General features: G+C 57.7%; 2 protein-coding genes across 3 annotated transcripts in view; one reads left to right on the forward strand and one right to left on the reverse strand.

Moving 5' to 3' along the window:
• CYFIP2 (cytoplasmic FMR1 interacting protein 2) overlaps positions 1–27,254 on the forward strand; it is a 62,803-nt gene that overhangs the window by 13,595 nt on the left and 21,954 nt on the right. Inside the window, exons 11-23 of one of the 2 annotated variants that reach the window (XM_056112892.1) lie at positions 825–944; positions 1,807–1,932; positions 4,117–4,283; positions 5,744–5,891; positions 8,053–8,127; positions 8,657–8,810; positions 11,608–11,764; positions 12,153–12,249; positions 14,010–14,086; positions 16,475–16,583; positions 19,763–19,882; positions 20,539–20,738; positions 21,086–21,173. In XM_056112892.1, the coding sequence (XP_055968867.1) occupies positions 825–944; positions 1,807–1,932; positions 4,117–4,283; positions 5,744–5,891; positions 8,053–8,127; positions 8,657–8,810; positions 11,608–11,764; positions 12,153–12,249; positions 14,010–14,086; positions 16,475–16,583; positions 19,763–19,882; positions 20,539–20,738; positions 21,086–21,173 (1,638 nt within the window). The remainder of the gene's footprint in view (positions 1–824; positions 945–1,806; positions 1,933–4,116; positions 4,284–5,743; positions 5,892–8,052; positions 8,128–8,656; positions 8,811–11,607; positions 11,765–12,152; positions 12,250–14,009; positions 14,087–16,474; positions 16,584–19,762; positions 19,883–20,538; positions 20,739–21,085; positions 21,174–27,254) is intronic. The other variant, XM_056112893.1, reaches the window with a different exon arrangement.
• Positions 22,482–27,254, reverse strand: part of FNDC9 (fibronectin type III domain containing 9) — a 40,452-nt gene continuing 35,679 nt past the window's right edge. Inside the window, 3 exon segments of the mRNA XM_056113236.1 lie at positions 22,482–22,745; positions 22,747–23,194; positions 25,341–25,413. Coding sequence (XP_055969211.1) covers positions 22,482–22,745; positions 22,747–23,187 — 705 coding nt within the window. The 5' untranslated portion in view covers positions 23,188–23,194; positions 25,341–25,413.

Here is a 27,254-nt window from a genome sequence, read left to right on the forward strand (position 1 = left end):
CACGATTAAAATCTTAGCACTATCTCCCCCTCTTTTTAATTTCTTTTTTAAAGATGCTGAGAGGCCAGGGAGGTTACTTAAGTGGCAGAATACATGTCAAGTGTGTGCAGGGCCCTGGATTTCATCCTCAGAGCACCCCTGGAAATAGCTCCCATGGCCCCTAGCCCTGCTGGATGGCTCTATCCTGACCCAGAGCTGCTGAGAGTGGCCGCAGCCTCTGAGAACAGGCTGGCGTGAGTCCTCAATAGGAACAAAGTGAGGGCTGGGGCGACTCAAGGCCGGGGTGGACCAAAAATGAAAGGAAGAAGGAAAGAGAGAAAAAGAAAAGAAGGAAGGAAAGAAAAAAGGGAGGGAAGGAAGGAAAGAGAGGATGGAAGGAAGGAAGGAAAGAAGTCACTTCCTTAGGAGTCCTTTTGGGGGGTGGGGTGGGGAGTTCACAGTCAGTGCTCAGGGATTATTCCTGGCTCTGTGCTTAGGCATCACTTCTGGCCGTGATGGGGGACTCTGTGGGTAGCCGAGGATGGAACCCCGGGTGGCCACGTGCAAGGCGGCATCTATCACGGCAGGGACGAGCCTTAGTCCCTGCTGTTCAGATCGGCCACCAGGGGGCGTGTGTGAGGCCTCCCTCCCACCCTCCTGCAGAATTGGAACTTGAACGTTTAGCCAGGCACCAGCAAAGCCACCGGGGGTTGGGGGGCTTGGCCTCCCCCTCTGGGTGGTGTCATCGTGGGGGGCACCCCCTTGTGTTCTAGAGGGGGGTCCGTGCATACAGGACCGTCTCACAGACGCTAAGGTGATGCGTCTGTCGTCATCCTGTTCCCCAGGTGGTGACGGGCTCCGGGCTGGACAGCCAGAAGTCGGACGAGGAGTACCGGGAGCTCTTCGACCTGGCCCTGCGCGGGCTGCAGCTGCTGTCCAAGTGGAGTGCTCACGTCATGGAAGTGGTGGGTGTCCTCACAGCCACTGGCCCATGCTGTCCCCAGCCCAAAGGCCCTGAGCCAAGGATGGCGATGACCTATACACCCTGTTAGGCTCTTTACCTTTGGAATCCAAACTTGGCTGACCCGTTGGCCCCTTTGCAGAAAAAGATCCAAAAAAAAAAAGACTTTGAGGCCAGAGAGAGAGCACTGGGCTAAGGCACGCTGCTGACCCGGGTTCAATCCCCGGCATCCCACAGGGTTCCCCCCGAGCAATGCCAGGGGTGATGCTTGGGTGCAGAGCCAGGAGTCAGCCCTGAGCATTGCTGGGTGTTGCCTCAAAAAAAAAGTGCCCCATTCTCTCTTAACTGGAAATCTACCTGCGTTAAGAGGCACACGGGGCTGGAGCAATAGTACAGAGGGTAGGGCATTTGCCTTGCATGCCCAGGTGCCCAGGTTCCATCCCCAGCATCCTGTAGGGTCCCCCAAGCACCTCCAGGAGTAATTCCTGAGTGCAGATCCTGGAGTAACCCCTGAGCATCGCTGGATGTGGCCAAAAAAAGGAAAAAAAAAATGAAGACACACAGGAAGCACCCCCAATGGCACCTGAGGTCACTATCTCTGCCCCCCCCCCATCACTCTGGACATAGACAATGTGGCCTGGAAGAAACCTCGGCCCCTCCCCACCCTTTCTCTGCCCCCCATCCCAAGCCCCCTCCTAAGGAGCTGCTTCTCTCCTCTGTTCCCTTCCTAGAAGGGGACCCTCTGGTGTCTGACCCCAGGATGTGCCCAAGCGTCAGAACCGTCCCTGGGGGTGGGGCGGGGATTGACTGTCCTTTCCCCGAGAAGGCAGGCACCTCTGTGATGGGTCACCTGTCTGTCTCCCCAGTACTCCTGGAAGCTGGTGCACCCCACAGACAAGTTCTGCAACAAGGACTGCCCGGGCACGGCTGAGGAGTATGAGAGAGCCACACGCTACAACTACACCAGCGAGGAGAAGTTTGCCTTCGTGGAGGTGGGGTGTCTCCCTGCACCCCCTTATCACTGAGGCTGCTGCGGGGGTGTGGGGCCGTTCCGGGCAGATGCTTCCCTGCCCTCTCCTCTTCTCCCCTCTCAGTTTTCAGCTCCCTCATGGAAAACTCGTCCTATGGGCCAGAGCGATAGCACAGTGGGGAGGGTGCTTGTCTTGCACACAGCCCACCCAGGTTCAATCCCTGGCACCCCATAGGGTCCCCTGAGTGCCACCAGGAGTGGCCCCTGAGTGCAGAGCCAGGTCTAAACCTACTAACCCCGAAACAAAATAAAACAACAACAACAACAACAACAGAACTGATCCTCGGAATAATAAGAAACACCTGTATTTCTAAAACGCCCAAGGAAAGCATCCCTCCTGTTAGTAAAGTAAAATCAGGACCAGAGGGATAGCATGGGGCAGAAAGGCCTCAGCCTTGCACATGTAGGCAAGGCCTGGTGCATCCCTGGCACCGCATATGAGCTCCCAAGCACTGCCAGCAGTAACCCCTGAGTGAGCCAGAACTAGGAATAAGCCCTGAGCATTGTACTTGGGTGTGTCACCAAGAAAGAAAGAAAGAAAGAGAAAGAGAAAGAATGAAAGAAAGAAAGAATGAACAAGAGAAAGAAAGAAAAAAGCTGGAGTGATAGCACAGCGGGTAGGGCGTTTGCCTCACATGCAGCTGACCCAGGTTCGAATCCCAGCATCCCATATGGTCCCCTGAGCACCACCAGGAGTAAGTCCTGAGTGCATGAGCCAGGAGTAACCCCTGTGCATCGCTGGGTTTGACCCAAAAGAGCAAAATAAGAAAAAAAAGAAAAGAAAGGAAGGAAGGTAATGCAGATGGCTGGAAGGTATGCCTGGGCCCCACCCCTTCACAGCCCGGAACTGAAGAAAGGGGTGAGTTCGCGGGGGTGGAGGGTTCTAGTTCACAGAGGCGTTTGGGTGCAGATCTAACTCAACAGGGCATCCCATGGGGGTGCGGTGCACCCACCATGCCGACCTGAGCATGGTTCATGGCTCAGAAGGCCGTGAACAGCAGGTGGAACTGAAGCCAGACCCTGGACGAGGTAGGGAGAGACGCTCATTCAGGGTCAGGGTATGGAAATATCAGGTTCAAGGGCTGCCCCGAAAAACACCCCAGTGAGGCTGCAACGATCCCTGACACCCCACAGGGTCCCTTGAGCCCCAAGAGGAGTGATCCCTGAGCACTGAGCCAGGAGTCAGCCCTAAGCTCCATTGGTTGTGGCCCCCAAACAAGCAAACAAAAAAAAAAACAAGTTTCTCCTACCAGGTTGTCGTTCTAGAGATAACTGTTTATTTCCTGTTTGATTTGTTTTTCCATGACCCTGTCAGAAACGACACCCTAAAACACTTCATAAAATCCACAGAATGGTCCCCCAACTCCCCACCCTGACACATAGGCCAGACAAGAGTAATCCAATAGCAAGTAGCCAAGTTACTTCCAAAACAAAGGTTCTAAACGTCCGAGCCAGAGCGATAGTCCAGCGGGGAGGACGCTTGCCTTGCAAGCGGCTGACTCGGTCGATCCCTGGCATCCCATTATGCCACCAGGAGTAATTCCTGAGCATCTCCAGGTGTAATCCAAAAAGAAAAAAAAAGATTCTAAATATCCCTTGGGAATGTTTTTTTTTTTTTTTTGCTTTTTGGGTCACACCTGGCAATGCACAGGGGTTACTCCTGGCTCTGCAATTCAGGAATTACTCCTGGCAGTGCTCGGGGGACCCTATGGGATGCTGGGAATCGAACCTGGGTCGGCTGCGTGCAAGGCAAACGCTCTGCCTGCTGTGCTATCACTCCAGCTATCACTTGGGAATATTTCAGGGTGGAAAAAAACTACTCAGGTCTGTAGGTGCGTATGGAAAGGCTCCCAATTCAGTGCTCCTAGGTGAGCCTGCCCTTACACACACATACACACACAAACACACCTCCCTCACACACACACCCTCCGCACACACACTCACACACACACATCCACACACACACACATCCATACTGACACACACTCTCACACCCATACCCACACACACACACACCCATACCCACCCACACACATATTCACACGCACACACCCATACCGACACACATACACTCACACACTTGCACACACACACACACACACGCAGACACGGGCAGCCTGACCATCCCGTCCATCCTGTCCCGCAGGTAATCGCCATGATCAAGGGCCTGCAGGTGCTCATGGGCCGCATGGAGAGCGTGTTCAACCAGGCCATCCGCAACACCATCTACGCCGCCCTGCAGGACTTCGCCCAGGTCACGCTGCGGGAGCCCCTGAGGCAGGCCGTGCGCAAGAAGAAGAACGTGCTCATCAGGTGACGGCAGGGGACGCGGGGGGCTGGCGGGGTCGCCCAGGCAACCAGGGTGTATTGGAAACCAGGGTGCACAGCAACCGAGGTGTACCGGCCACCGGGGGGCTCACAAGAACTTAGGGGATATAAAGAAATCAGAAACACAGAAACTGGGGGAGGGCTTGGGGGGGGGTTGGACAGCGGGGAGGGCATTTGCTTTGCATACCACTGACCCAGGTTTGATCCCCGGCACCACCTATGGTGGGTCCCCTGAGCACTGCCGGGAGTGATTCCTAAGTGCAGAGCCAGGAGTCAGCCCTGAGAACTGCCGGGTGTGGCCCCCAAGACAAATTAAACACAAAGGAATTGGGGTATATTAGAAATCAAGGGTGCATCTTCAAGCCAGGTTACTCTAGGAATTTGGGGTCCATCAGAAATCAGGGGCACGCAGAATTGGAGCGTGTGGAGAAATTGCAGAAATCAGAACTGCCTCTGAAATTAGGAATGCACAAGAAATCGGGGTGATGGGGGCCAGAGCAATAGCACAGCGGGGAGGGCGTTTGCCTTGCACACAACCAACCCAGGTCCAATACCCGGCATCCCATAGAGTCCCCTGAGCACCACCAGAAATGATTCCTGAGCACAGAACCAGAACCAGGTGTAAATCCCCAGCACCATGGGTGCGGCCTAAAAAAATCAAAATTAAAAAATAAAAAGAAATTGGGGTGATCATAAATTGGGGATGCACAGAAAACAGGGCTGTCAGACACCAAGAGTACACAGAGCTGACCTCAGATTGAGTTCCTCACTTTGTCCACCCACTAGGAACACACACTGACCCTTCTAGCAAGTTCCAAGGGACCTTCTTAGAGGTCTGGACATCGGGGCTGGACATGGAGGTCACTCCCTTCTCTTCTGTGTGGCTGTGGGGATTAAGCTCACCTTCCTCATCTGTACCTCAGTTTCCCTAACCTGCACAGCATATGTGGTTTTTTATTTTGTTTTTGTTTTGTTTTTGTTCTTTTTTTTTTTTTTTGCATTTTGAGTCACACCTGTCGATGCTCAGGGGTTACTCCTGGCTCTGCACTCAGGAATTACTCCTGGCGGTGCTTGAGGGACCATATGGGATGCCGGGGATTGAACCCAGGTTGGCCGCGTGCAAGGCAAACGCCCTCCCCGCTGTGTTTTCACTCTGGTCCTTGCATAACATATGTGTGAGCAAGCTGCAGCTGTCCTAGGTGGGCTGGGGAGAGAAATGGTCACCTCCAAGGCCAGGAGCCAAGGCAATGGGAAGGCCACTACCCTGCCCTCACAGGGTCCCCAGGGCACTGGTACCATGCAGGCTTCAGGCTGGCCCCCAGGTCGGTCATCCCAGACCCTCTGGGGAGGCAGCCGGGGACACACCTGGAGTCCTCAGGGTGGAGGCTGGGGACACCTCGTGACTCTCCAAACAGGCCCTGAGTCTCCCGCTTTTCCTTCCCCAGCGTCCTGCAGGCCATTCGGAAAACCATCTGCGACTGGGAGGGGGGCCGGGAGCCCCCCAATGACCCGTGCTTGAGGGGTGAGAAGGACCCCAAGGGTGGATTTGACATCAAGGTGCCCCGCCGTGCCGTGGGACCGTCCAGCACCCAGGTAAGCCCCTCTGGATGGTGGGACGGCTTCCTGGCCAGACCCCTGGGGTGGGCTAGGCATGGAGGGGGGCCCTCAGGAAGACTGGACAGGGGTGAGCAGCTTGTGTTGTTTTGAAAGGGAGGCAGGAGCATTGGACAAAGATTCAGGAGAGGGACTGGAGCGATAGCACAGCGGGGAGGGCATTTGCCTTGTATGCAGCCGACCCGGGTTCAATCCCCCGCATCCCATAAGGTCCTCCAAGTGCCACCAGGAGTCATTCCTGAGTGCAGAGTCAGGAATAATGCCTGAGCATTGCCTGGTGTAACCCAAAAAGAAAAAAAAAAAAGATTCAAGAGACCTGGGACCAGAGACCTGGCACAGTGGGGAGAGTGCTTGCCTTGCATCCGGCTGACCTGGATTCGATCCCCATGACCACATAGGGTCCCCCAAGCCTCACCAGGAGTGAGTCCTGAGCCCTGAGCACCACCAGGTGTGGCACCAAAACAAAACAAGCGAACAAAAATATGAAAAGACCGGGCACATTCAGTGCAGCCCTGTGTGCAGATGTGTCATCTGGGCAACTTTGGTGGGGTCCTTTGTGAACCCTGCACCCCAGACTCCAAAGCGTGGAGCATTGAAAGCCTAAGCTATGAACCTCAGGGACCCCACCCTCGCCCTTGCTTGAGAATTCCCCAGACCAGCCCTGACTTGCTGGGTGATCTTGGGCAAATGTCTGGACCTCTCTGAGCTCTGATGATCTTGATTATAAAAAGGCAGCCCTGAACAGATCATACTGTTTATTCTGATCCCTTTTTTTCTCTACGACGCCCACCCCTGTCCCACTAACAGATACGAAAACCCTTAGAGAAAGTCTAGGAATCAAGAGACATTCCGAGGGGCCAGTGGGGTTTCTGAATAAGAGGTTGTGCAGGACTAAACAGTCTCCACCTCCCAGCATGTGCCTCAAATCCTGGCCACCGCCTTCAGGACGGTGGACCTGTGGGGAACTTACCCAGGTTGCTGGTTTTAAACAAGCCCCAGACTGGAACCCCTGGTCCACATGCCTGGCAATCTTCTCTTCAAACCTCCTTTTCTCACTATCACCTCCTCCCTGTTCGTGTCTGCTGAGTGGTGGCAGGGACACGTGGTGGGGTGGCCTGGGATTTGTCTGCGTATAGTTGGCATGACCACTGGCGTGGCAAGGATTGAGCTAGGAGTCAGGGACATCGGCAGATGGGGTTGGGCAGAGCATCTCACATATAGGGGCGTGGTTGTGGGCGTGGTGTGATCTGCATATGGGGCGTGGCAGCGCGTATCTACATATGGGGCGTGGTTGTGGGCGTGGCATGTGTTGATCAGCACTTGGGGCATGACAAAGTGTGATTTACATATAGGGGTGTGGTTATGGGCGTGACGTGGGGGTGATCTGCATATGGGGCGGGGCCGGAAGGCTTTGCTGTCCCTTCCCTTCCCTTGGTCTCCTCTTCATCCTGCTGCCACCTCCTACAGACTGTCTTCCCAGATGCCACGCAGCCCAGGATATCAGGGTGGTGGGGAGCGGGGGGCTCTGCCAGGCACGCCACTATCTATCTCTCTCTGTGAGTTCTGAGTTAACTAGGACAAGGGAGAGAGAGGAGGCCAGAGAGAGTGGGGCTAGGGAGAAGAAGAAATGGTGGCCCCCTCAGACCCTCGTGGTCCCCTCCCCCTGTCTAATGCTTGGGGGCACGAGGTCCAGAGAGCAGAGTGACCAGTGCCAGCCTCAGGGCAGTGGCCAGCTGAGATCTCCTGATGCCCTCCGGGGGGAGGGGGTGTCCAGCTGTGGCAGTGTACACCCAGGGGAACCCAGTGCCCCGTAGAGGGAAGTAGAAGACCCCCAAATAGCTGGATCCAGAGCCGACCCCCAGGGGTCCTCTCTTGCGTGACTGTCAGCGTAGGGGGGCCGAGGGGAGGGGCCTGGCTCATAGACTGGCCAGCAGGGGGCAGTTCCAGGTGTCCCAGGGTCAGCTGGGTTTTCGGGACAGCCAAGGTGTTGGACCGAGCGGTTCCTGTAGAGGCGCCAACTTCCCCGCGGTGTACAATAGCTCTCGCTCTTCTCTCTCTCTTTCTCTCTTTCTCTCTCCTCTCTCTCTCCCTCTTCCCTTTCTCTCCTTCCCTCCCGCTCCCCCTCCCGTCTGTGTCCTAGGCCTGCCAGTGGCCCCCGAGGGCTATGTTTCACCCCACTGGTGGCGCTCAAGGCCGAAGAGGCTGCCGATCCCTGGTACAAAGCCACCTGCCGGGCCGGTGTGGGTCCCGCCACCACCCCGAGGGGCAGGGCTGCGCCAGCCTGGCGGCCCTCACAGTCAGGAAGGTTCTAGATTCGCCCTCGGCCCTCATACGCGAGACCGTGGGGCCGGGGCGTGCAGGGGCCAGCAGCCCCCCATGCCCTGCTAAGTCCCCCCCCCCTCCCGGGCACAGCTGCGCCCCAGCGTGGCCCGTGGTATTGGCCGAGGATCACGTGATGCCAGGGCCCGGCCACCCCTGAGTCGTGCCAGTGGGCAGGAGCCGGCTTGAGAAAAGGGTCTGACTCTTCTCAGACTCGTCTTCCCCCCGGCCCAAGGCAGCAGATGGGGAATCAGACTGCACGTCCGAGATCACAATCCCAGGCAGTCGGCGGGCACCTGGCCAGGCCGCCCACTTCGGAGCCGTGCCCCCCCACCCCCAGGAGGCAGGGACCGGGACTCCACACGGGGGCCCCACCACAGACGCCGCCCAGCCCCTGACCCTGTCGCCCACCCTTCCCTCTGCAGCTGTACATGGTGCGCACCATGCTCGAGTCGCTCATCGCCGACAAGAGCGGCTCCAAGAAGACTCTGCGCAGCAGCCTGGACGGGCCCATCGTCCTGGCCATCGAGGACTTCCACAAGCAGTCCTTCTTCTTCACACACCTGCTCAACATCAGCGGTGAGCGGGCAGGGCACGGGCGCACGTGCACGCGCACACACGGACACGTTAGGACACACACGGTCATGGGCACACACAGGGACACACACGGACATAGACACACGGACACACACATGGACACAGACACACACGGACACGACACACATGGACACACACACGGACACACATACAGATGCCGGACAGACACGAACACACAGACACACACACAAACATAAACACACGGACACGCACAGACACACACATGGACACGGACACACATGGACACGAACACAAACAGACACACACATGGACACATACATGGACACAGATACACGGACACACATGGACATGGACACAAACACACACGGACACACTCACAGGCACCGGACAGACACGGACAGAGACACATACACGGACATAGATACACGGACACACACATGGATATGACACACATGGACACACACACGGACACACATACAGATGCCGGACAGACACGAACACACAGACACACACACAGACATAAACACACGGACACACACAGACACACACATGGACACGGACACACACGGACACGAACACAAACAGACACACACATGGACACATACATGGACACAGATACACGGACACACATGGACATGGACACAAACACACACGGACACACTCACAGGCACCGGACAGACACGGACAGAGACACATACATGGACATAGATACACGGACACACACATGGACATGACACACATGGACACACACACGGACACACATACAGATGCCGGACAGACACGAACACACAGACACACACACAAACATAAACACACGGACACGCACAGACACACACATGGACACGGACACACACGGACACACATGGACACGAACACAAACAGACACACACATGGACACATACATGGACACAGATACACGGACACACATGGACATGGACACAAACACACACGGACACACTCACAGGCACCGGACAGACACGGACAGAGACACATACACGGACATAGATACACGGACACACACATGGATATGACACACATGGACACACACACGGACACACATACAGATGCCGGACAGACACGAACACACAGACACACACACAGACATAAACACACGGACACACACATGGACACAGACACACACGGACACACACGAACACGAACACACACGGACACACATATGGACACAGGTACACGGACACACACGGACATGGACACGAACACACATGGACACACATGAACACACACGGACACACTCACAGGCACCGGACAGACACGGACAGAGACACACACACAGACATAGATACATGGGCACACACATGGACACAGACACACACGAACACACATGGACACGACACACATGGACACACACATGGACACACATACAGATGCTGGACAGACATGAACACACAGACACACAGACACACACACTGACATAAACACACGGATACACACAGACACACACATGGACACAGACACACACGGACACACACGGACACGGACACACACGGACATGGACACGAACACGTACAGACACACATGAACACATACTGACACACAGGCACCAGACAGACACGGACAGAGACACACACACGGATATGGATACACGGACACACATGGACGCACATATAGAGACAGACACACACAGACACACACGGACATGAACACGAACACACACAGACATATATGGACACACACAGACACACATGCACAGGGACACACACAGACACACATGGACATGGACATGGACATGGACACACACATGAACAGACACACACATGGATACACGCATGGACACATGCACAGACAGACACAGAGACACACGAACACACACATGGACATACATAGACACACACGAAACCGGACACACACCATCACAGAGATACAAACACACACATACACAGGCCACACACACAGACACACATACGAACACATACACAGACATACACGCACACACACAGACACACACACACGGACACAGACACACACAGACATTCACATGGACATGGACACAGACACACAGAGACACAGACACACAGAGAGACACAAACAGATATACACACAGACACGGACACACACACACACACACCTACACACACCTGTGCTACCCAGCCGGCTGTGCTGGGGGCTGTCTCTGCTCTGAGCTCTGGTCTCCAGGCTGGCCCCCAACCTGTGTCCCGGCCCTGACCCCAGTGTCCCTCTGAGGGCGGAGTTGGGGTCTGAGCCAGCACCCGGGACCCACCACGCGGTCTGGCTTTTGTGTGTACTTTTGTTCTTTTTCTTTCTCCCCTTCTTTTTCTCTTTTGGTTTTTGGGTCACACCCGGCCATGCTCAGGGCTGACTCCTGGCTCCTCACTCAGGTGTCACTCTGGTGTGAGGGCTGAGGGACCCTATGGGATGCCGGGGGTGGATCCCGGGTCGGCCGCGGCCGGTGCCCTCCCCACTGTCTCCCCGGCCCCCCTCGCACATGTGCTTTTTACACTGGAGTTGAATATTCTCGTCAGGGGAGGGGGGCCGATGAAAATTGGGGACAGGGGGACTGGAGCGATAACACAGCGGGGAGGACGTTTGCCTTGCACGCGGCCAACCCGGGTTCGATTCCCAGCATCCCCTAGGGTCCCCCGAGCACCGCCAGGAGGGATTCCTGAGTGCAGAGCCAGGAGTGACCCCTGTGCATCACCGGGTGTGACCCAAAAAGAAAAAAAAAAGGAAATTGGGGACAGGCGTGTAAGCTCCCTCCCCCACCCCCGGGACTGGGATGCACGCGTGGGGGTGCTGGGGGACCCTTGGGTGACGGCGCCTTGTCCGGCTGTGCCCCCAGAAGCCCTCCAGCAGTGCTGCGACCTCTCCCAGCTCTGGTTCCGCGAGTTCTTCCTGGAGCTGACCATGGGCCGGCGCATCCAGTTCCCCATTGAGATGTCCATGCCCTGGATCCTCACCGACCACATCCTGGAGACCAAGGAGCCGTCCATGATGGAGTGAGGCTTGGCAGGGGTGGAGGGGGGCGGGGGTGGAAGTGGGGAGGGGGGCTCAGCGGTGGCCCAGTGGGGGCCGGGTGGGGCACTGCTCTGTCCAGCACATTCTGAGGCGGCCCTTAGCCCAGCCCCTCAGCCCTGGGTCTCCCCAGGCTTGGTGGCCCCTGTCAGCATGCACGCGCGCGCGCGCGCGCACACACACACACACACACACACACACACACACACACACTCGATTTCTGGGCACCACTGGCGTGTCTGTCCGACCCCGGGCGCTGGCAGTGCTCACCTCCCCTTCTGTCTCCCAGGGCAGGCAGCCCCCAAACTTCCCCGCAGGTGATCCCTGCCCCGGAGCGCAGGGCCGACTGTGACCTCCCCCCGCCCCCCCCAGGTATGTGCTGTACCCACTGGACCTGTACAACGACAGCGCCTACTATGCCCTCACCAAGTTCAAGAAGCAGTTCCTGTACGACGAGATCGAGGCTGAGGCGAGTGACGGGCACACACAGCGCTCCCTGAGTCCGTCCGTCTGTCCTTCCTTCTGTCTCTGTCCTTCCTTTCATCCGTCCGTCTGTCCTTCCTTCCATCTGTCCATCTGTCCTTCCTTCCATTGCCCATCTGTCCACCCATTTATGCATCCCTCCGTCTGTCTGTCCATCTACCCATCCATCCGTCTTTCCTTCCATCCATCCATCTGAATGTCCACCTGTCTGTCTAGCCACCAGGGTTGCACCCCTTCGGCCTCACTCGGCAGGGGAGAGGGGCGTGCATTGGGACAGGGGGAAAATGCCCGGGAGGCTGCCCGTAACTGCTGGGCCAAGCCCAGTTCAACATCCCCAGGACAGGCTGGTTCCACGAGCACCACTGAGAGTGACCCCTGAGCACTGAGCCAAGAGCAGCCGCTGGCCACTTGCTGGCGTGACCCCCCCAAACCCACAACAAACAAGGCCTAAGGCAGTGTATAGTCTGAGCACCAAAGGGCCAATCAAGACCCCTTTTCTAGGCCATCCCTCGACGCAGGCGGCCAGGCTTTGTCCACCCCCGGTCCAGGGACAGTGACCCCCTACTTCACGTCCTGGATGGAGGGATGCGCTCAGAGCCTGGCCCACCCACAGAGAAGGGCCATGAAGGGACAGCCACGCAGGGGGCCCAGAAGACAGTCACCAGGGCTGAGGAGACACCCAGGCCCCATGCGGGGGTCTTTGCCCCAGGAAGGCTGGAGGGGAGCCCCGGACCCTGGTGGTGGCCTCGCTAGGCGGTGCCAAGGTCTGTTTGTGCCCAGGCTGGCACCCGCGGGGACAGGCTGGGGCTCTGAGTAGGAGGGACCCCCCGGGGCAGAGCTGGGGAGTAGGAAGCCGGGAATGGGCACTTCTCCACGGAGCTCACCCCACGCCCCAGTCCCGACAACTCTGTCACCGCCAACCTGCCTTCCTCAAACCCGGTGCCACCTTCTAGGGTAAAGGGCAAGACCCGCCCCTTGTAACTGGAGAAGCTGTTTTTCGGTTGTTTTTTTTTTTTTCAGTTTTTATTTTTTGGCTTGCTCCTCCCCCCCCCCCCCCCCCCCCCCCGCAGAGCTCAGGGCTTTCTCCTGGCTCTTCATTCAGGAATCACTCTTGGTGGGCTCTGGGGGTCCCATGGGGTGCCAGGTCAGCCACATTCATGGCAAATTGCCCTCCCTACTGTCCTATTTTTTTTACTTTTTTTATTTTTTATTTTTGCTTTTTGGGCCACACCCGGTGATGCACAGGAGCTACTCCTGCCTCTGCACTCAGGAGTTACTCCTGGCGGTGCTCAGGGGACCATATGGGATGCTGGGAATCGAACCGGCTTGGCCGCGTGCAAGGCAAACTCCCTTCCGACTGCTATTGCTCCAGTCCCTATTTTTTTCTTTTTCTTTTTCTTTTTTTTAATGAATCACAATGAGATACAGTTACAGACTTTCAAACTTTTGCGATTACCTTTTCAGTCATACAGTGTTGCTCTTGCCCTTGAGAAACAGTTTCTAAGCTGAGGTTTTCCCAGGAAGTTGGTCCATCTGTGTTTGCAGGGGCTGGTGAGGGCCAGGCCTCAGGGAGAGGTCTGCGGGCATAACCCCCCCGAAAGCCGATGCCCCCTGGTGTGGGCATGATGACCCCTTCCCGCTACCCTTCTGCTGTGTCCCCGAGAAGGACCCGGAGGAGATGCATGCGCTAGACCTTCTCTAGGGTGCCAGGGCCCCCAGACCAACCACGTCCCTCGTCTCCTGCAGGTGAACCTGTGCTTCGATCAGTTTGTCTATAAGCTGGCAGACCAGATCTTTGCTTACTACAAGGCCATGGCGGGCAGGTAAGGACAGTGGGGTCGCAACCGTGTATGGGGAGCGTGGGGGCGCGGGGGTCCGAGGCAGGAGATGAGTGCAGCAGACAGACACTCTAGGACACTAAGACAAGTTCTGTTGGGGCTGGAGCGATAGCACAGCGGGGAGGGTGTTTGCCTTGCACGTGGCCAACCCGGGTTCTATTCCCAACATCCCATATGATCCCCCGAGCACCGCCAGGAGTAATTCCTGAGTGCAGAGCAAGGAGGAACCCCTGTGCATCGCCGGGTGTGACCCAAAAAGCAAAATAAATAAATAAAAGACAAGTTCTGTCACCTGCTCCCTCAGGGGGGACATTGCAGGGTGAGGTTTTACCACATCTTGGGGGACTGGAGAGGCAACCTGAAGAAGAATTTATGAGTGGGGGGCAGAGTGATAGTCCAGCGGGGAAGGTGTTGGCCTTGCACAGTGCTGACATGGGTTCGATCCCCGGCACCCCGCAGGGTCCCCCGAGCCCCACCAAGAGTGATCAGCCCTGAGCACAGAGCCAGGAGTCAGCCCTGAGCACAGTTGGGTGTGTGGCCCACAAATAAAGCCAGCAGCCCTTTGGGGTTCTGTTGTTCTGGGGGGGGTGCACACGGGGATACAGGGAGGAGATGGAATAAGGAAGTTTCCCTTCTCGGTGGCGATCAGAGTACCCAAGCAAGCCGAGGGTCCTGAGCTTGGTGGATCTACTCTGGGGGGGAGCGGGGGGGCCTGGAATGGACAGCCTGTCCCCAGGAAAGGCCACCACGGGTTCGCGTTTATGACTGTCAGAGCATTGGTCATCTGCTTCCTGGTTCTCAGCCACAGAGACGGACATGATTGCCTGTCTAAACTACAGGGCTGGGGCTGGAGTGATAGCACAGTGGGGAGGGCTTTTGCCTTGCATGCGGCCAACCCGGGTTCGATCCCCAGCATCCCATGGGTCCCCCGAGCACCGCCAGGCGTCATTCCTGAGTGCAGGAGCCAGGGGTAACCCCTGTGCATCTCCGGGTGTGACCCAAGAAGCAAACAAAATTAAAAATAAAAAAGCCATAGGGCTGCTGGGACTTAGAAGAACCACGTGCACGCGTGTGCATGTGTATGCATGCGTGTGAGTACAGGTATGTGAGCATGTGTGCTATATGTGTGCACATGTGAGTGTGCATGTGCTTACGTGAATATGAGGCGGGCACCCCTTGGCAGCAGGTAAAGGCTGGGCCTGGGTGTCCCCCACTGGACGGAACGGCTTCCTTCTCTCCACCGTCCACTCCCCGCCACTGGGACAGACGCCTCCCCTGGGGCCAAGAATGTCTCTGGCACGGGGCTTCTCCGGCCAACTGCTTTCCAGCTTTCTCTGACAAACCCAACGCTGCACACTGAGCTTCTGGGATGAGATGGAATGTGAAGGACTTGGTCACCAAGCCGGAAACGGTGGGACGGGGAATATAAATGCTGGCACTGGGTGGGGTGGATGCTGGGGTCTGCAGCTGTGTGGGAAACCATGGCTGCCGTGGCCTGTAGCTGCGTGGGTCAGTGCCGTGACCTGTACCTATGTGGGTCAGTGCTGTGGGCTGTGGTGTCACGGCTGCTGTGGTCTATAGTTGTGTGGGCCAGTGCCATGGCCTGTAGCTGTATGGGTCAGTGCCATGGCCTGTGGCATCACAGCTGCCGTGGCCTGTAGCTGCGTGGGTCAGTACCATGGGCTGTGGTATCGTGGCTGTCGTGGTCTGTTCTTTGTGGGTCAGCGTCGTGGTCTATAGCTGTGTGGGCCAGTGCCGTGACCTGTGGCTGTGTGGGTCAGCACCACGGCCTGTGGCATCACGGCTGCTGTGGTCTGTAGCTGCATCATGGGCCAGTGCCGTGGGCTGTAGCTGTGTGGGTCAGTGCTGTGGTCTATAGCGGTATGGGTCAGTACCATGGCCTGTTGCTGCGTGGGTCAGTGCCGAGGCCTACAGCTGTGTAGATCAGTACCGTGGCCTGTGGCATCACAGCTGCCATGACCTGTAGCTGTGTCATGGGCCAGTGCCGTGGTTTATAGCTGTGTGGGTCAGTACCGTGGCCTGTAGCTGCGTAGGTCAGTGCTGTGACCTATGGCATCACAGCTGCTGTGGCCTATAGCTGCGTCATGGGCCAGTGCCATGGTCTGTAGCTGTGTGGGTTAGTGTCGTGGCCTGTGGCATCACGGCTGCCGTGGCCTGTAGCTGTGTCATGGGCCAGTGCTGTGGCTTATAGCTGTGTGGGACAATACTGTGGTCTGTAGCTGCATGGGTCAGTGCCACGGCCTGTGGCATCACGGCTGCCATGGTCTGTACAGTGTGGGCGGGCTCCGTGGCCTGCAGCCGTGGCCCCTCCCTGTCACACTCACTCCCCTCCTTTCCCGTGCTCCCACCCAGCGTCCTTCTGGACAAGCGCTTCCGAGCCGAGTGCAAGAACTACGGGGTCATCATTCCCTACCCGCCGTCCAACCGCTACGAGACGCTGCTGAAGCAAAGACACGTGCAGGTGGGTGGGGCCCGGTGGCTCGGGGTTGGCCTGTAGCTCCCAAACCCAGGGCCCCGCTGAGCAGGGGGTGGCCCAGCTCCTCGAACCCCAGCCCCTGGGCAGCTTGGTCTGGCCAGCGCCACGCCTGCAGCCTGGTCCTCCTTCCTTGTCACGGGACAGCCACCTGGAAGGGCTCTGTCTGCCCCGGAAGGGATCTCTCTGCCCCACCCTGCTGGCTGTGGGGGTCTCTGAATGAACCCAGGCTGCTGTCGTGCTTGTTTTTTCTTTTCTTTTTTTTTTTTTTTTTTTTTTTGCTTTTTGGGTCACCCCCGGCAATGCACAGGGGTTACTCCTGGCTCTGGCTCTGCACTCAGGAATTACTCCTGGCGGTGCTCAGGGGACCATATGGGATGCTGGGAATTGAACCCGGGTCGGCCGCATACAAGGCAAACGCCCTACCCTCTGTGTTATCACTCTAGCCCCTGTGCTTGTATTTACTGCTAACTTTATGCCCAGTTTGGGGGAGGGATGTATCCCCAGCAAGGACTCAGGGGCCACCAAGGCCACCCCCAGCAGCGCTGGGGGAGGGGAAGGGATGGAACTTGGGACCCCCCCCATGCACACCAGGCAGAGTTCACTCCACCAATCCTCCCAGCTGCCTCCCTACCCTCTGTTCACTTGTGACCCGGATGCAAAAAAAGTGTTACGGGGGGGGTTATCCACGCTGCCTGAAAGTGGGAGCGTGAGCTGTGCGAAGTTGGGGGTGTCCGAGAATTCGCACCCCACTCCTGTGCCCTGCTCTCTGCAGAGTGCCCTGCAGCCCCAGGCCCTGAGCTGTGTGTTGACCCTGAGGCCATACCAGGGGGGGTTATGGGGGAGGGGAAGGGAGACAAGGCCATGGGGGGGGCCGTAGGCGGGGCCTGACTTGGGACACTTCCCCCGGAGCTCTGAGAATTCTGGGGAAGCTGGGCCTCATCTTTCAGCCATCAATATGGAGGCTCCGAGCTTTCTCTCCTTCGGGAAGGTTCCTGATGGCAGTCTTAGCCCTGGGCTGTTGTGAGTTCCCTTTCTGGAGACCCCAAGACTGCACAGGCCTTGGTCTCCCCATGTGGGAAAAGAAAAACGTTCCAGTCACTCGCCCTTTAGGAAGAGCCAAACGGCGCATACAGCAGGTGCCCAGTTGGTGTGTGTTGCCGTCTGCAGGATATTTGATATTTCTTATCATCTGTCCTCTGTTGCCCAGTAGGGCCACCAACATTCTGCCTTTATTAATTATTTATTTATTTCATGGGGCTGGAGCAATAGCACAGCGAGTAGGGCGTTTGCCTTACACATGGCAGACGAGGCCAACCCGAGTTCGATTCCTCCATCCCTCTCGAAGAGCCCAGCAAGCTACCGAGAGTATATCGCCCACACGGCAAAGTCTGGCAAGCTCCCCATGGCATATTGGATATGCCAGACACAGTAACAAGTCTCATGCCAGACACAGTAACAAGTCTCACGATGTAGACGTTACTGGGCCTGCTCAAGAAAATCGATGAACAACGGGAGGACTGTGACCATTTATTTCATGAATCGCCTCGAGATACAGTTACAGATTTACAAACTTTTGTAATTAAGTTTCATTCATACAGTGATCGAGCACCCATCCCTCCACCAGTGCCCATTCGCCAACACCAATGATTCCAGTATCCCTCCCACCACCCCCACCCCTTCCCACTCCCTGCCTCTGTGGCAGGCACATTCCCTCTTACTCTCTCTCTCCTTTTGGGTGTTATGGTTTGCAATATCGGTACTAAGCGACCCTCGTGTTCGGTCCATGGTCTACTTTCAGCACGCATCTCCCATCTCGAGCGAGACCTCCAAGCATCATTTACTCAGTGCTCCCTTCTCTATCCCAGCTGCCCTTTCCCCCAGCACATGAGACCAGCTTCCAAGCCATGGAGCAATTCTCCTGGCCCTTTTTTTTTCTTTGTTCTGAAGCACCTGGCAGTGCTCAGGGAGGGCCGACTACTGGCTCTGCACTCAGGAGTCACTCCTGGCGGGGCTCGGGGACAGTACGGGATGCCGGGGATTGAACCCACATCGGCTGCATGCAAAGGCAACAACCGCCCTCCCTGCAGAACTGTGGTTCAGGCCAACCTCCCTCATTTTCAAATTCCTGCCTTGCCAGTGGGACAGCGCCACCTAGTGGCCACCTGGGGCCCCATGCAGGAAGACCCGCAGGGCTGCTGAATTTGCCTGCCGTCTCCTGGGGGGGCTTCTGATGCATCTGACTCTCACTGTTTCAGAGAACCACCCCACTGACGCGGCTCGCTTTCTTTCTCTCGCGTGTGTTCCTCCCTTTTCACAAGCCACACGGTCTAATACACACACACGCACACACACACACACACACACACACACGTCTGTCTCAATGAGACGCATTTTCAGTGATAGTACGGTGGGGAGGGTGCTTGCCTTGCATACGGCTGACCTGGGGTTGGATTCCTGGCATCCCCGAGCACAGCCAGGAGTGATCTCTGAGCACCCCAGGCTCCAACACAAACTGAAACCAGAAGCATTTTGGCCCAGAGCGATAGGACAGTGGGGAGGGTGCTTGCCTTGCACATGGCTGACCCGGGTTCGATCCCCAGCATCCCATCTGGTCCCCTGAGCACCACCAGGAGTCATTCCTGAGCACAGAGCCAGGAGCCAGCCCTGAGCATCATCAGGTGTGCACCCTCCTGCCCCAAGTAAAAAATATATAACGGACTAATTTTATTTTATTTTATTTTATTTTATTTTTTCTTTTTGGGTCACACCCAGCGATGCTCAGGGGTTACTCCTGGCTCTGCACTCAGGAATTACTCCTGGTGGTGCTTGGGGGACCCTATGGGATGCTGGGAATCGAACCTGGGTTGGCCGCATGCCAGGCAAATACCCTCCCTGCTGTGCTGTCGCTCCAGCCCCCAGACTCATTTTCTAACTGGTTTCTCGTGTCTGAGAGTGCACCCCTCGCCCTCAGCATGGACCCCCTGAAACAAGTAGATGACCCCTGATAAAGCGGTGCTAACCGGAGGCCTCGTGTGTCCAGGGGTGCTCCAGGCCCTTGGTGCCCCCTCTCCCGCCAGGGTTAATGTAAGAGGGGGCTGGAGGGGAGGGCTCTGCTGGCTGGGAGACCCTCCCCGCCAGATTCCCTCTCTCCTCCCTCCGGGCAGCTGCTGGGCAGATCCATCGACCTGAACAGACTCATCACGCAGCGCATTTCGGCCGCCATGTACAAGTCCCTGGACCAGGCCATCAGCCGCTTTGAGAGCGAGGACCTCACGTCCATTGTGGTGAGGATGCCCCCCCCCCCCCACACACATGCGGGGACCTGGGGGGTGGGGCGCAGGGCAGTGGGCAGTGGGGGGGTGGGGGGAAGCTGGATACAGAGACGCTTGAGTCACCAGGGCACAGCTGCGTGCTGGAGAGCAGAGGCGATGGGGGCGGGGGGAGGAGGAGAGGGGGGCCGGGTTCTGGAACTCTCTGGAAGGGCCAGCGCAGCGCCTAGGACACCCTAGTGGCCATGTAGGGGCCTCATGCAGTAGGACAGCGCCACCTAGTGCCCATGTAGGGGGCCTCATGCAGGAGGACAGCGCCACCTAGTGACCACCTGTAGGAAGCCCCACAGGACTGAATTCAGGAGCCTCGGCAGCTCCCAGGGACCTAGTTGTCCCCATCTGCCGCCCTTTCTGACCCGCTGTGGGGTGTGCTGGCGCCCCTGCAGACATATGGGGGGGCGGCTTCAGTAGCTCCCACTTGCTGGCACGGAGGGATTTGCTTGCCCCTCATGGAAACAGCGGGAAGAGAGGTGGGGGGAGGGCCAGGGTGGACAAGGGGGCACTGTGGAGGGCGGTCAGGTGTGGCCACCCGCGCACACGAAGGGAAGTGGATGAGGCAGCAGCGGCCCGCGCAGTGGTGGCCCCGCGCTCAGCCCCGCTCGCCCCGGCAGGAGCTGGAGTGGCTGCTGGAGGTGAACCGGCTGACCCACCGGCTCCTGTGCAAGCACCTGACCCTGGACAGCTTCGACGCCATGTTCCGGGAGGCCAACCACAACGTGTCCGCGCCCTACGGCCGCATCACCCTGCACGTCTTCTGGGAGCTCAACTTCGACTTCCTGCCCAACTACTGCTACAACGGCTCCACCAACCGGTGAGGGCACTTGGCAGGGGCGGGCGGGGCGTGTGTGTGTGTGTGTGTGTGCGTCCATGTGTGTGTGCATATGTGTATGTGTGTACATGTGCGTGCATATGTGTGCATAACTGTGCATATGCATGTGTGCATGTGTACATGTGTACACGTGTGCGTGTGCATTTGTGTATGTGTGTGCATGTGTGTATGTGCATGTGTGTGAATGTGTGCATATGCGTGTGTGCGTGTATACAAGTGTACACGTGTGTCCATGTGTATGTGCATTTGTATCTGTGTGTGCATGTGTGTGTGTGAGTGCAGAGTAGCCCCCATGGTGAATGCCCCCTACCCCGTCTCTCTCCCACCAGCTTTGTGCGGACGGCCATTCCCTTCACCCAGGAGCCGCAGAGGGACAAGCCGGCCAATGTGCAGCCCTACTACCTGTACGGGTCCAAGGTGAGCACGGCAGGCAGGGGCCAGTGTAAGGCACGCATGAGGCTCCCTCTTACTGTCACGGTGTGGAATTAGGCATGAAATTGGGATTTGTTTTGGGGGGGGGCATACCCAGTGATGCTCAGGGCTGGCTCTGCACTCAGAAATTACTCCAGGCGGTGCTCAGGGGACCCTATGGGATGCTGGGGATCGAACCCGAGTCGGCTGTGTGCAAAGCAAACCCTCTCCTTGCTGGACTATTGCTCTGGCCCCTGGGTATGAAGTTTGGGGGGAGCAGGGCAGAGAGGTATGGGGGGGTTACATCTCCTCCGGGCTGTCCCTCTGGTCCTGGCCTGCGCCGTGGCTGGATCAGCCTGGGATGCATCAGCCTGTGAGCGGGGTGGGGGAGGGGTGTGTGCAGGGCTGAAGCTGTTTGGGGAGTGGGGGAGGGGCATACCTTTGTCCCATCTGTTCCGTGTGCCCCAGGACCCCACCATTCACCTGTGTCATACATAACATGACCACCATGTGTGCTGCGGTCACTGCATGTACCTTCTTCTCCCCGTCCTCAAGTGTGGACTAGAGGGAGGGTCCCAGACCATCCCCACCCCCAGCCCCATGCTGTGTGTAGGGGGGGTGTCCCGGTTCTCTCCCCCAGGGCAGTGGGGCAGCTAGAAGGTAGCCCCCACTCACGGGTGGGCCTCTTTGATCTCATTTTCACCAAGGCGGCAGGTGAACCCCTCGACAGGCAGAATATTCCAGAAGGAGGCATCTCTTAACTTTAAAAAAATAAGCCCCCAACCCAGAGAGCCTCTTTACAGCAATCCCCCCCGCCCAAGCCCCTCCGAAGACCTTGAGGTATATAAATCACGCCCGTAGGAGAGTCAGCCTGTTGCAGCTAAAATCATCACTTTTATTTATTTTTTTAACGCTTCTGTGGTGGGGGAGGGGCGGGGGCATCTCTAGAGGTGCTGACTCCTGGCTCTGTGCTCAGGGATCGCTCCCGGCAGGCTCAGGAGACACTATGGTGGGATATCGGGGGATCAAACCCGGGTCGGCCACATGCAAGGCCAGCGCCCTCCCTGCTGTACTGTACAATTCGCATCTCTGACATTCGGGGGGAGGGGGAACCCCCTGCGGTGGGGGGCCCATTCTCCCCTCAGGCACCCCGAGGTGTGGCGTCTCCAGCTCTGGAAAGTTTAGCAGAGGTTGTGGGACACCCAGCACGGTGGACCACAGAAAAGCGGGGGGAGGTGGGGTGGCGGGGGGAGGGGCGGGGTCACTGCAGGGCAGAGGTGGCTGCGCCGGCGTGGGGGTCTCCAGACATGTATTTTACAGAGGCTCAGCCAGAGCGGGGAGCATGCGCGCGCGCGGTGGGGCCGCCCCCGGCAGCCCCCGGGCGCCCCGTTCCCGGCGGCCCCGGTGAGCCCCTCGCCCCAGTTGCATGGCCAAGACGCCGGGCCCGGGCACCGGGCGGGGATCCTGCAGCCCCAGCTCGGCCAGCGCCAGCTCCTGGGCGATGTCTTCCTCCCGCAGGCCCAGCGCGGGCACCTCCTCGGGCCAGCGCACCAGCCCGTTGGCCTCCTCCAGGCGGCCCCGCCCGGTAAGCCCAGCGCGGCTCGTGGGAGCGCACGCACCAGAACTGCAGGCAGACGAAGGCCAGCACGGCCACTAAGCAGACCAGCAGCACGGCCAGCAGCACCCAGAGCGACAGCTGGGGGTCGGCCAGGGTGGGCGCGGGCGCCTTCTTCTCCAGCGTGTGGAACACGGTGCAGTGGTGGTGGGGGTCGGCCCCCGCGCGCTGGCAGCTGACGCACAGGAAGTAGAGCGTGGCGGGGGCCAGGTGACGCAGGGCCAGCGAGCCCACGGCGCGGGGCACCCTCTCCTCGTGCTGCGGCCCGTGACGCAGGTAGCCCGAGAAGACGCTCTGCCAGCTGGGCCGGTAGGCCACGTGGTAGAAATCCTCCAGGCACGGCTCGGACGACGACCAGGACACCAGCGCCCCCGTGCAGGACACGTTCCCCACCTCCAGATTCATCCTGGCCCTGGAAGACGGGGGAGCCGGGGGGCGCGGAGAAGGGGCGCGCCGTGGTTCCGGCCCAGGGCGCACCCCTCCCCCACCCTGGCTCAGCCAGCATGCAGAGGAGTGAGTGTCAGCTGGCAGGCCCAGCCCCCCCACCTGCACCCCGGGTCTTGCAGACCCCCCCGGGAGCGCCAGAAACAGCAGGACTTGGGGCTGGGGCTGAGAGGGCAGCGGACTTGCGTTTGATCCCCAGCATCCCATAACGGCCCCTGGGCAACACCAGGAGTGATTCTTGAGTGCAGAGGCAGGAGAAAGCCCTGAGCATTGGCTTGGGTGTGGAAGAGAAGGAAAGAAGCAAAGAGGGAGGGAGGGAGGGAGGGAGGGAGGAAGGAAGGAAGGAAGGAAGGAAGGAAGGAAGGAAGGAAGGGAAAAGAAAAGAAACAGAAGGAAAGAAAGAAGGAAAGAGAAAGCAAACCAATGAAGGAAAGAAGAAAAGGAAGAAAAGAGTAAAAAGAGCAGAAAGATCAACAAAGGAAGGAAAGAAGGAAGGAAGCAAGGGAGGAAGGAAAGGAGGAGAGAAGAAGGAAGAGAGAGAAAGGAAAGAAAAAGAGAAAGAGCAAACCAATGAAGGAAAGAAGAAAAGGAAGGAAGGAGTAAAAGGAGCAGAAAGACCAACAAAGGAAGGAAGCAAGGAAGGAAGGAAGGGAGGAAGAAAAAAATCGATGAAGAAGGAAGGAAGGAAGGGAAGAAGGAAAGAAAGGAAGGAAAGGAGGAAAGAAAAAGGAAGAAAGAGGAAGAAAGAAAGAAACAAAGAAAAGAAACAGAAAGAAAAGGAAAGCAAACCAATGAAGGAAAGAAGGAAGAAAGGAGTAAAAGAAGCAGAAAGATCAACAAAGGAAGGAAAGAAGGACGGAAGCAAGGAAGGAAGGAAGGGAGGAAGGAAAGGAGGAAAGAAAAAAAGGAAAAAAGAGAGATAAATAAAGGGAAGAAAGAGAAAGAGCAAACCAATGAAGGAAAGAAGAAAAGGAAGGAAGGAGTAAAAGGAGCAGAAAGACCAATAAAGGAAGGAAGGAAGCAAGGAAGGAAGGAAAAAGAAAAAAAGAACAAATCAATGAAGAAGGATGGAAGGAAGGAAGGAAGGAAGTATGGAAAGAAGGAAGGAAGGAAGGAATACAGGGAGCAGAAAGACCAAGGGAGGGAGGGAGGGGGAAGGAGCGAAACAGACCCGCGCAGGTCCGTTGGGCTCTCAAGCTCCTTCCCATCTCCCCCCACTGCCCCCTGCAGTGGCTCAGCGCCATTCAATGCACCATCAGAAAAACAGAACAGAAAAAAGAAAACGCAAGAAGGTGTTTGTGTGTGTGTGAGGGCGGGGGGGTCATCGGGACCCCGCCACGCCACCCACCCCCACATCTGTGACCTCCAAGCCAGGCTGCAGTTCCGGTTGAAAAGCCCTCTGGACGCCCCCTGCCTGTGTGGCCAGGGCTGTGCACTCCGCTTCTAGAACCTTCTGCCTGCGGCTCTTTCAGCCCCTCCCAGCTCCCATGGCCCCCCACAGGCCAGCAGCTCTGGACACCCCCCCCCCCAAATCAGATGCGTGTAGATTGGCGACTTGGACACGCAGCCCAGCTACCCTGGCCCTGTGGTTACCAGAGCCGCAGGGGATGTGGGGACCCTGACAATGAGAAGTGCTTTGGCTCTGTACCCCTTGTCCTATTTCCCTGACATGGTCAGGAAGTGGGATTGGTTCCTTTGCTTTGGGCTGGAAAAGCCTTTCCAGGAAAAAAAAAAGAGGGCTGGTGGGGAGGGGGTGCCTCTCATACACCCCGACACCCCGAAAAGGCCCGTAAATGCCACCACCACGACCCGGAGCCCTTCTTTGCTCAGAGCCAAGCCAGCAGGCCCGGTCAGTCTTCCAGGGGGAAGAGTGTGTCTGTGTCCCCCACCAGCCCTTCTTCCCTCGGACCCTGACATCGCAGCCACTGCCTGGGCCATGCGGGGAGGGGGGAATGCCCCCAGCCCTCTGCATGGGCAGCGGGACCCCATCTCTGCCCCAAATGTGCCCCTTCCGAGTCTCTGTGCCCTGAGCCAAGCAGGGAGGCAGGGGGAAAGAGAAGCCCCTGGTGGGCATAGGTGAGGGGCTTCCCTGGCCCTGGGGGGAGGGGGCTTACCTGTGGGTGGCTGCGGCTTCTCTGTGGCCTGGAGAAGAGCCACGGGCGGCCCGGCCAGCTGTGGTGGCGCCCGCTCCTCTCCTGGACGCCCCTCTCCGCAGTCTGAGTAATCCCCGGTCTCGCCCCCAGCGCTCACATCATTTACGTCTGAAGCATCCTTCACCATGGCAACCGGCGGGGCTGTACGCAGGAGGCTCGGGGACCTGGCGGGGAGGGCCTGCCTGTTGCTTTGGCCAAAGGGGGAAAAAAGGCAGATTCATCCTCAGCACCCTGAGATGCTGATTTCCAACCACCCCCCTCCCCAGTCCTCACCGAACCCCAATTCTCCCTCTCATGATCCCCTCGCCCCCCTCCCCCTCTCTCAGGACTGTGGACACAGTGTCTGCCCGCAGTCCGGATGGGGGGCTCAGCCCTGCCCCCTCCTCTATAGTGGGGTTCCACCCATTTACCCAGCCCGGGTCTACAGCACCCACCACTCTGGGCCTGGGTTCTGTGATGGGGGGAATTAGGGGAAGGGGCCAGCTGGAAGGTGGAAATCAGGCCTGAAGCCCTATTAGGGCCCCCCATCCCCTCCCCCCAATCCAGGGCACTCGCACAGGGGAGGAGAGTCAGACTGAACGTCCCTCCTTGGATTCAGCTTCCCCCCAGCCTGGTTCGGAAGGAGGGTCTGTGTAGATGGTGGGGGGAGGGCTGGGGGGGGGGGGTCGGCAAAGGATGCTAGGATGCCCTTGGTGGCCCGGTGACAGCGAGGGCAGCCAAGAAGAATGCGCGGCTGCCCCAGGACGGACCAGGAGGGGCTGGAGTAAGTTCAGCTCCGTGAAATGCCGACTCCCAGGGTTCCCAGCTCTGAGCTCAGGGTTTGAGCACACGTTGGTGCTCAGGGGACCATGGCAGTCCAGGGCATCAAGTCAAACTAGTGGGGGTGGGGAGCAAGGCAGATGCTTTTTTTTTTCTTTTTGGGTCACACCCAGTGATACTCAGGGGTTACTCCTGCCTTTGCACTCAGGAATTACTCCTGGCAGTGCTCAGGGGACCATATGGGTTGCTGGGAATTGAACCCGGGTTACAAGGCAAATGCCCTCCCCGCTGTGCTGTTGCTCCAGCCCCAAGACAGGTGTCTTAAGTATAGGGCCTGGGCACCACTGTCCTGAGGGTCTGGGTGATAGGAGCCTTGGAACCACTGCCCTGGCCAGCAGGGCCAGCTTCATTTCTTTGGGGGTCACAGCCAGTGATGCTCAGGGCTGACTCCCGGCTCTGCGCCCAAGGATCACTCCTGGTAGGATGCAGGGAACCCTTAGAGGGTGCTGGGGATCGAACCCCAGGTCAGCCATGCTTAAGGCATGTGCCCTTCCCGCTGGACTATTGCTCTGGGTCCCTCAGACTTTATTTATTTATTTATTTTGCTTTTTGGGTCACACCCGACGATGCCCAGGGGTTCCTCCTGGTTCTGCACTCAGGAATCACTCCTGGCAGTGCTTGGGGGACCACATGGGATGCTGAGAATCGAACCCGGGTCGGCCGTGTGCAAGGCATATGCCTTTACCCGCTGTGGTATAGCTCCAGCCTTATTTATTTAATTTTTAATGAATCACCATGAGATACAAGTTACAGACGTACAGACCTTTGCGATTTTTGTTTCAGTCATAGTGATCAAGTGCCCATCCCTCCACCCCGTGCCCATTCTCCACCACCAATGTTCCCAGTATCCCTCCTGCCACCCGCACCCCATCCCTACACCCCTCGCCTCTGTGACAGACACACTCCCTCTTACCCTCTTTCTCCTTTGGGGTGTTACGGTTTGCAATTCGAGTACTAAGTGGCCATCCTGTTCGGTCCATCCCCCGAGACTTTAAATTTCATTGATAACCCAGAAAGACTGTCCATCGCCCCCGTCCCCCAATTCAAAGGTCAGCC

Source organism: Sorex fumeus, unplaced genomic scaffold, assembly GCF_029834395.1.
Source record: "Sorex fumeus unplaced genomic scaffold, SorFum_2.1 ptg000019l, whole genome shotgun sequence".
Classification (NCBI taxonomy): Eukaryota; Metazoa; Chordata; class Mammalia; order Eulipotyphla; family Soricidae; genus Sorex; species Sorex fumeus.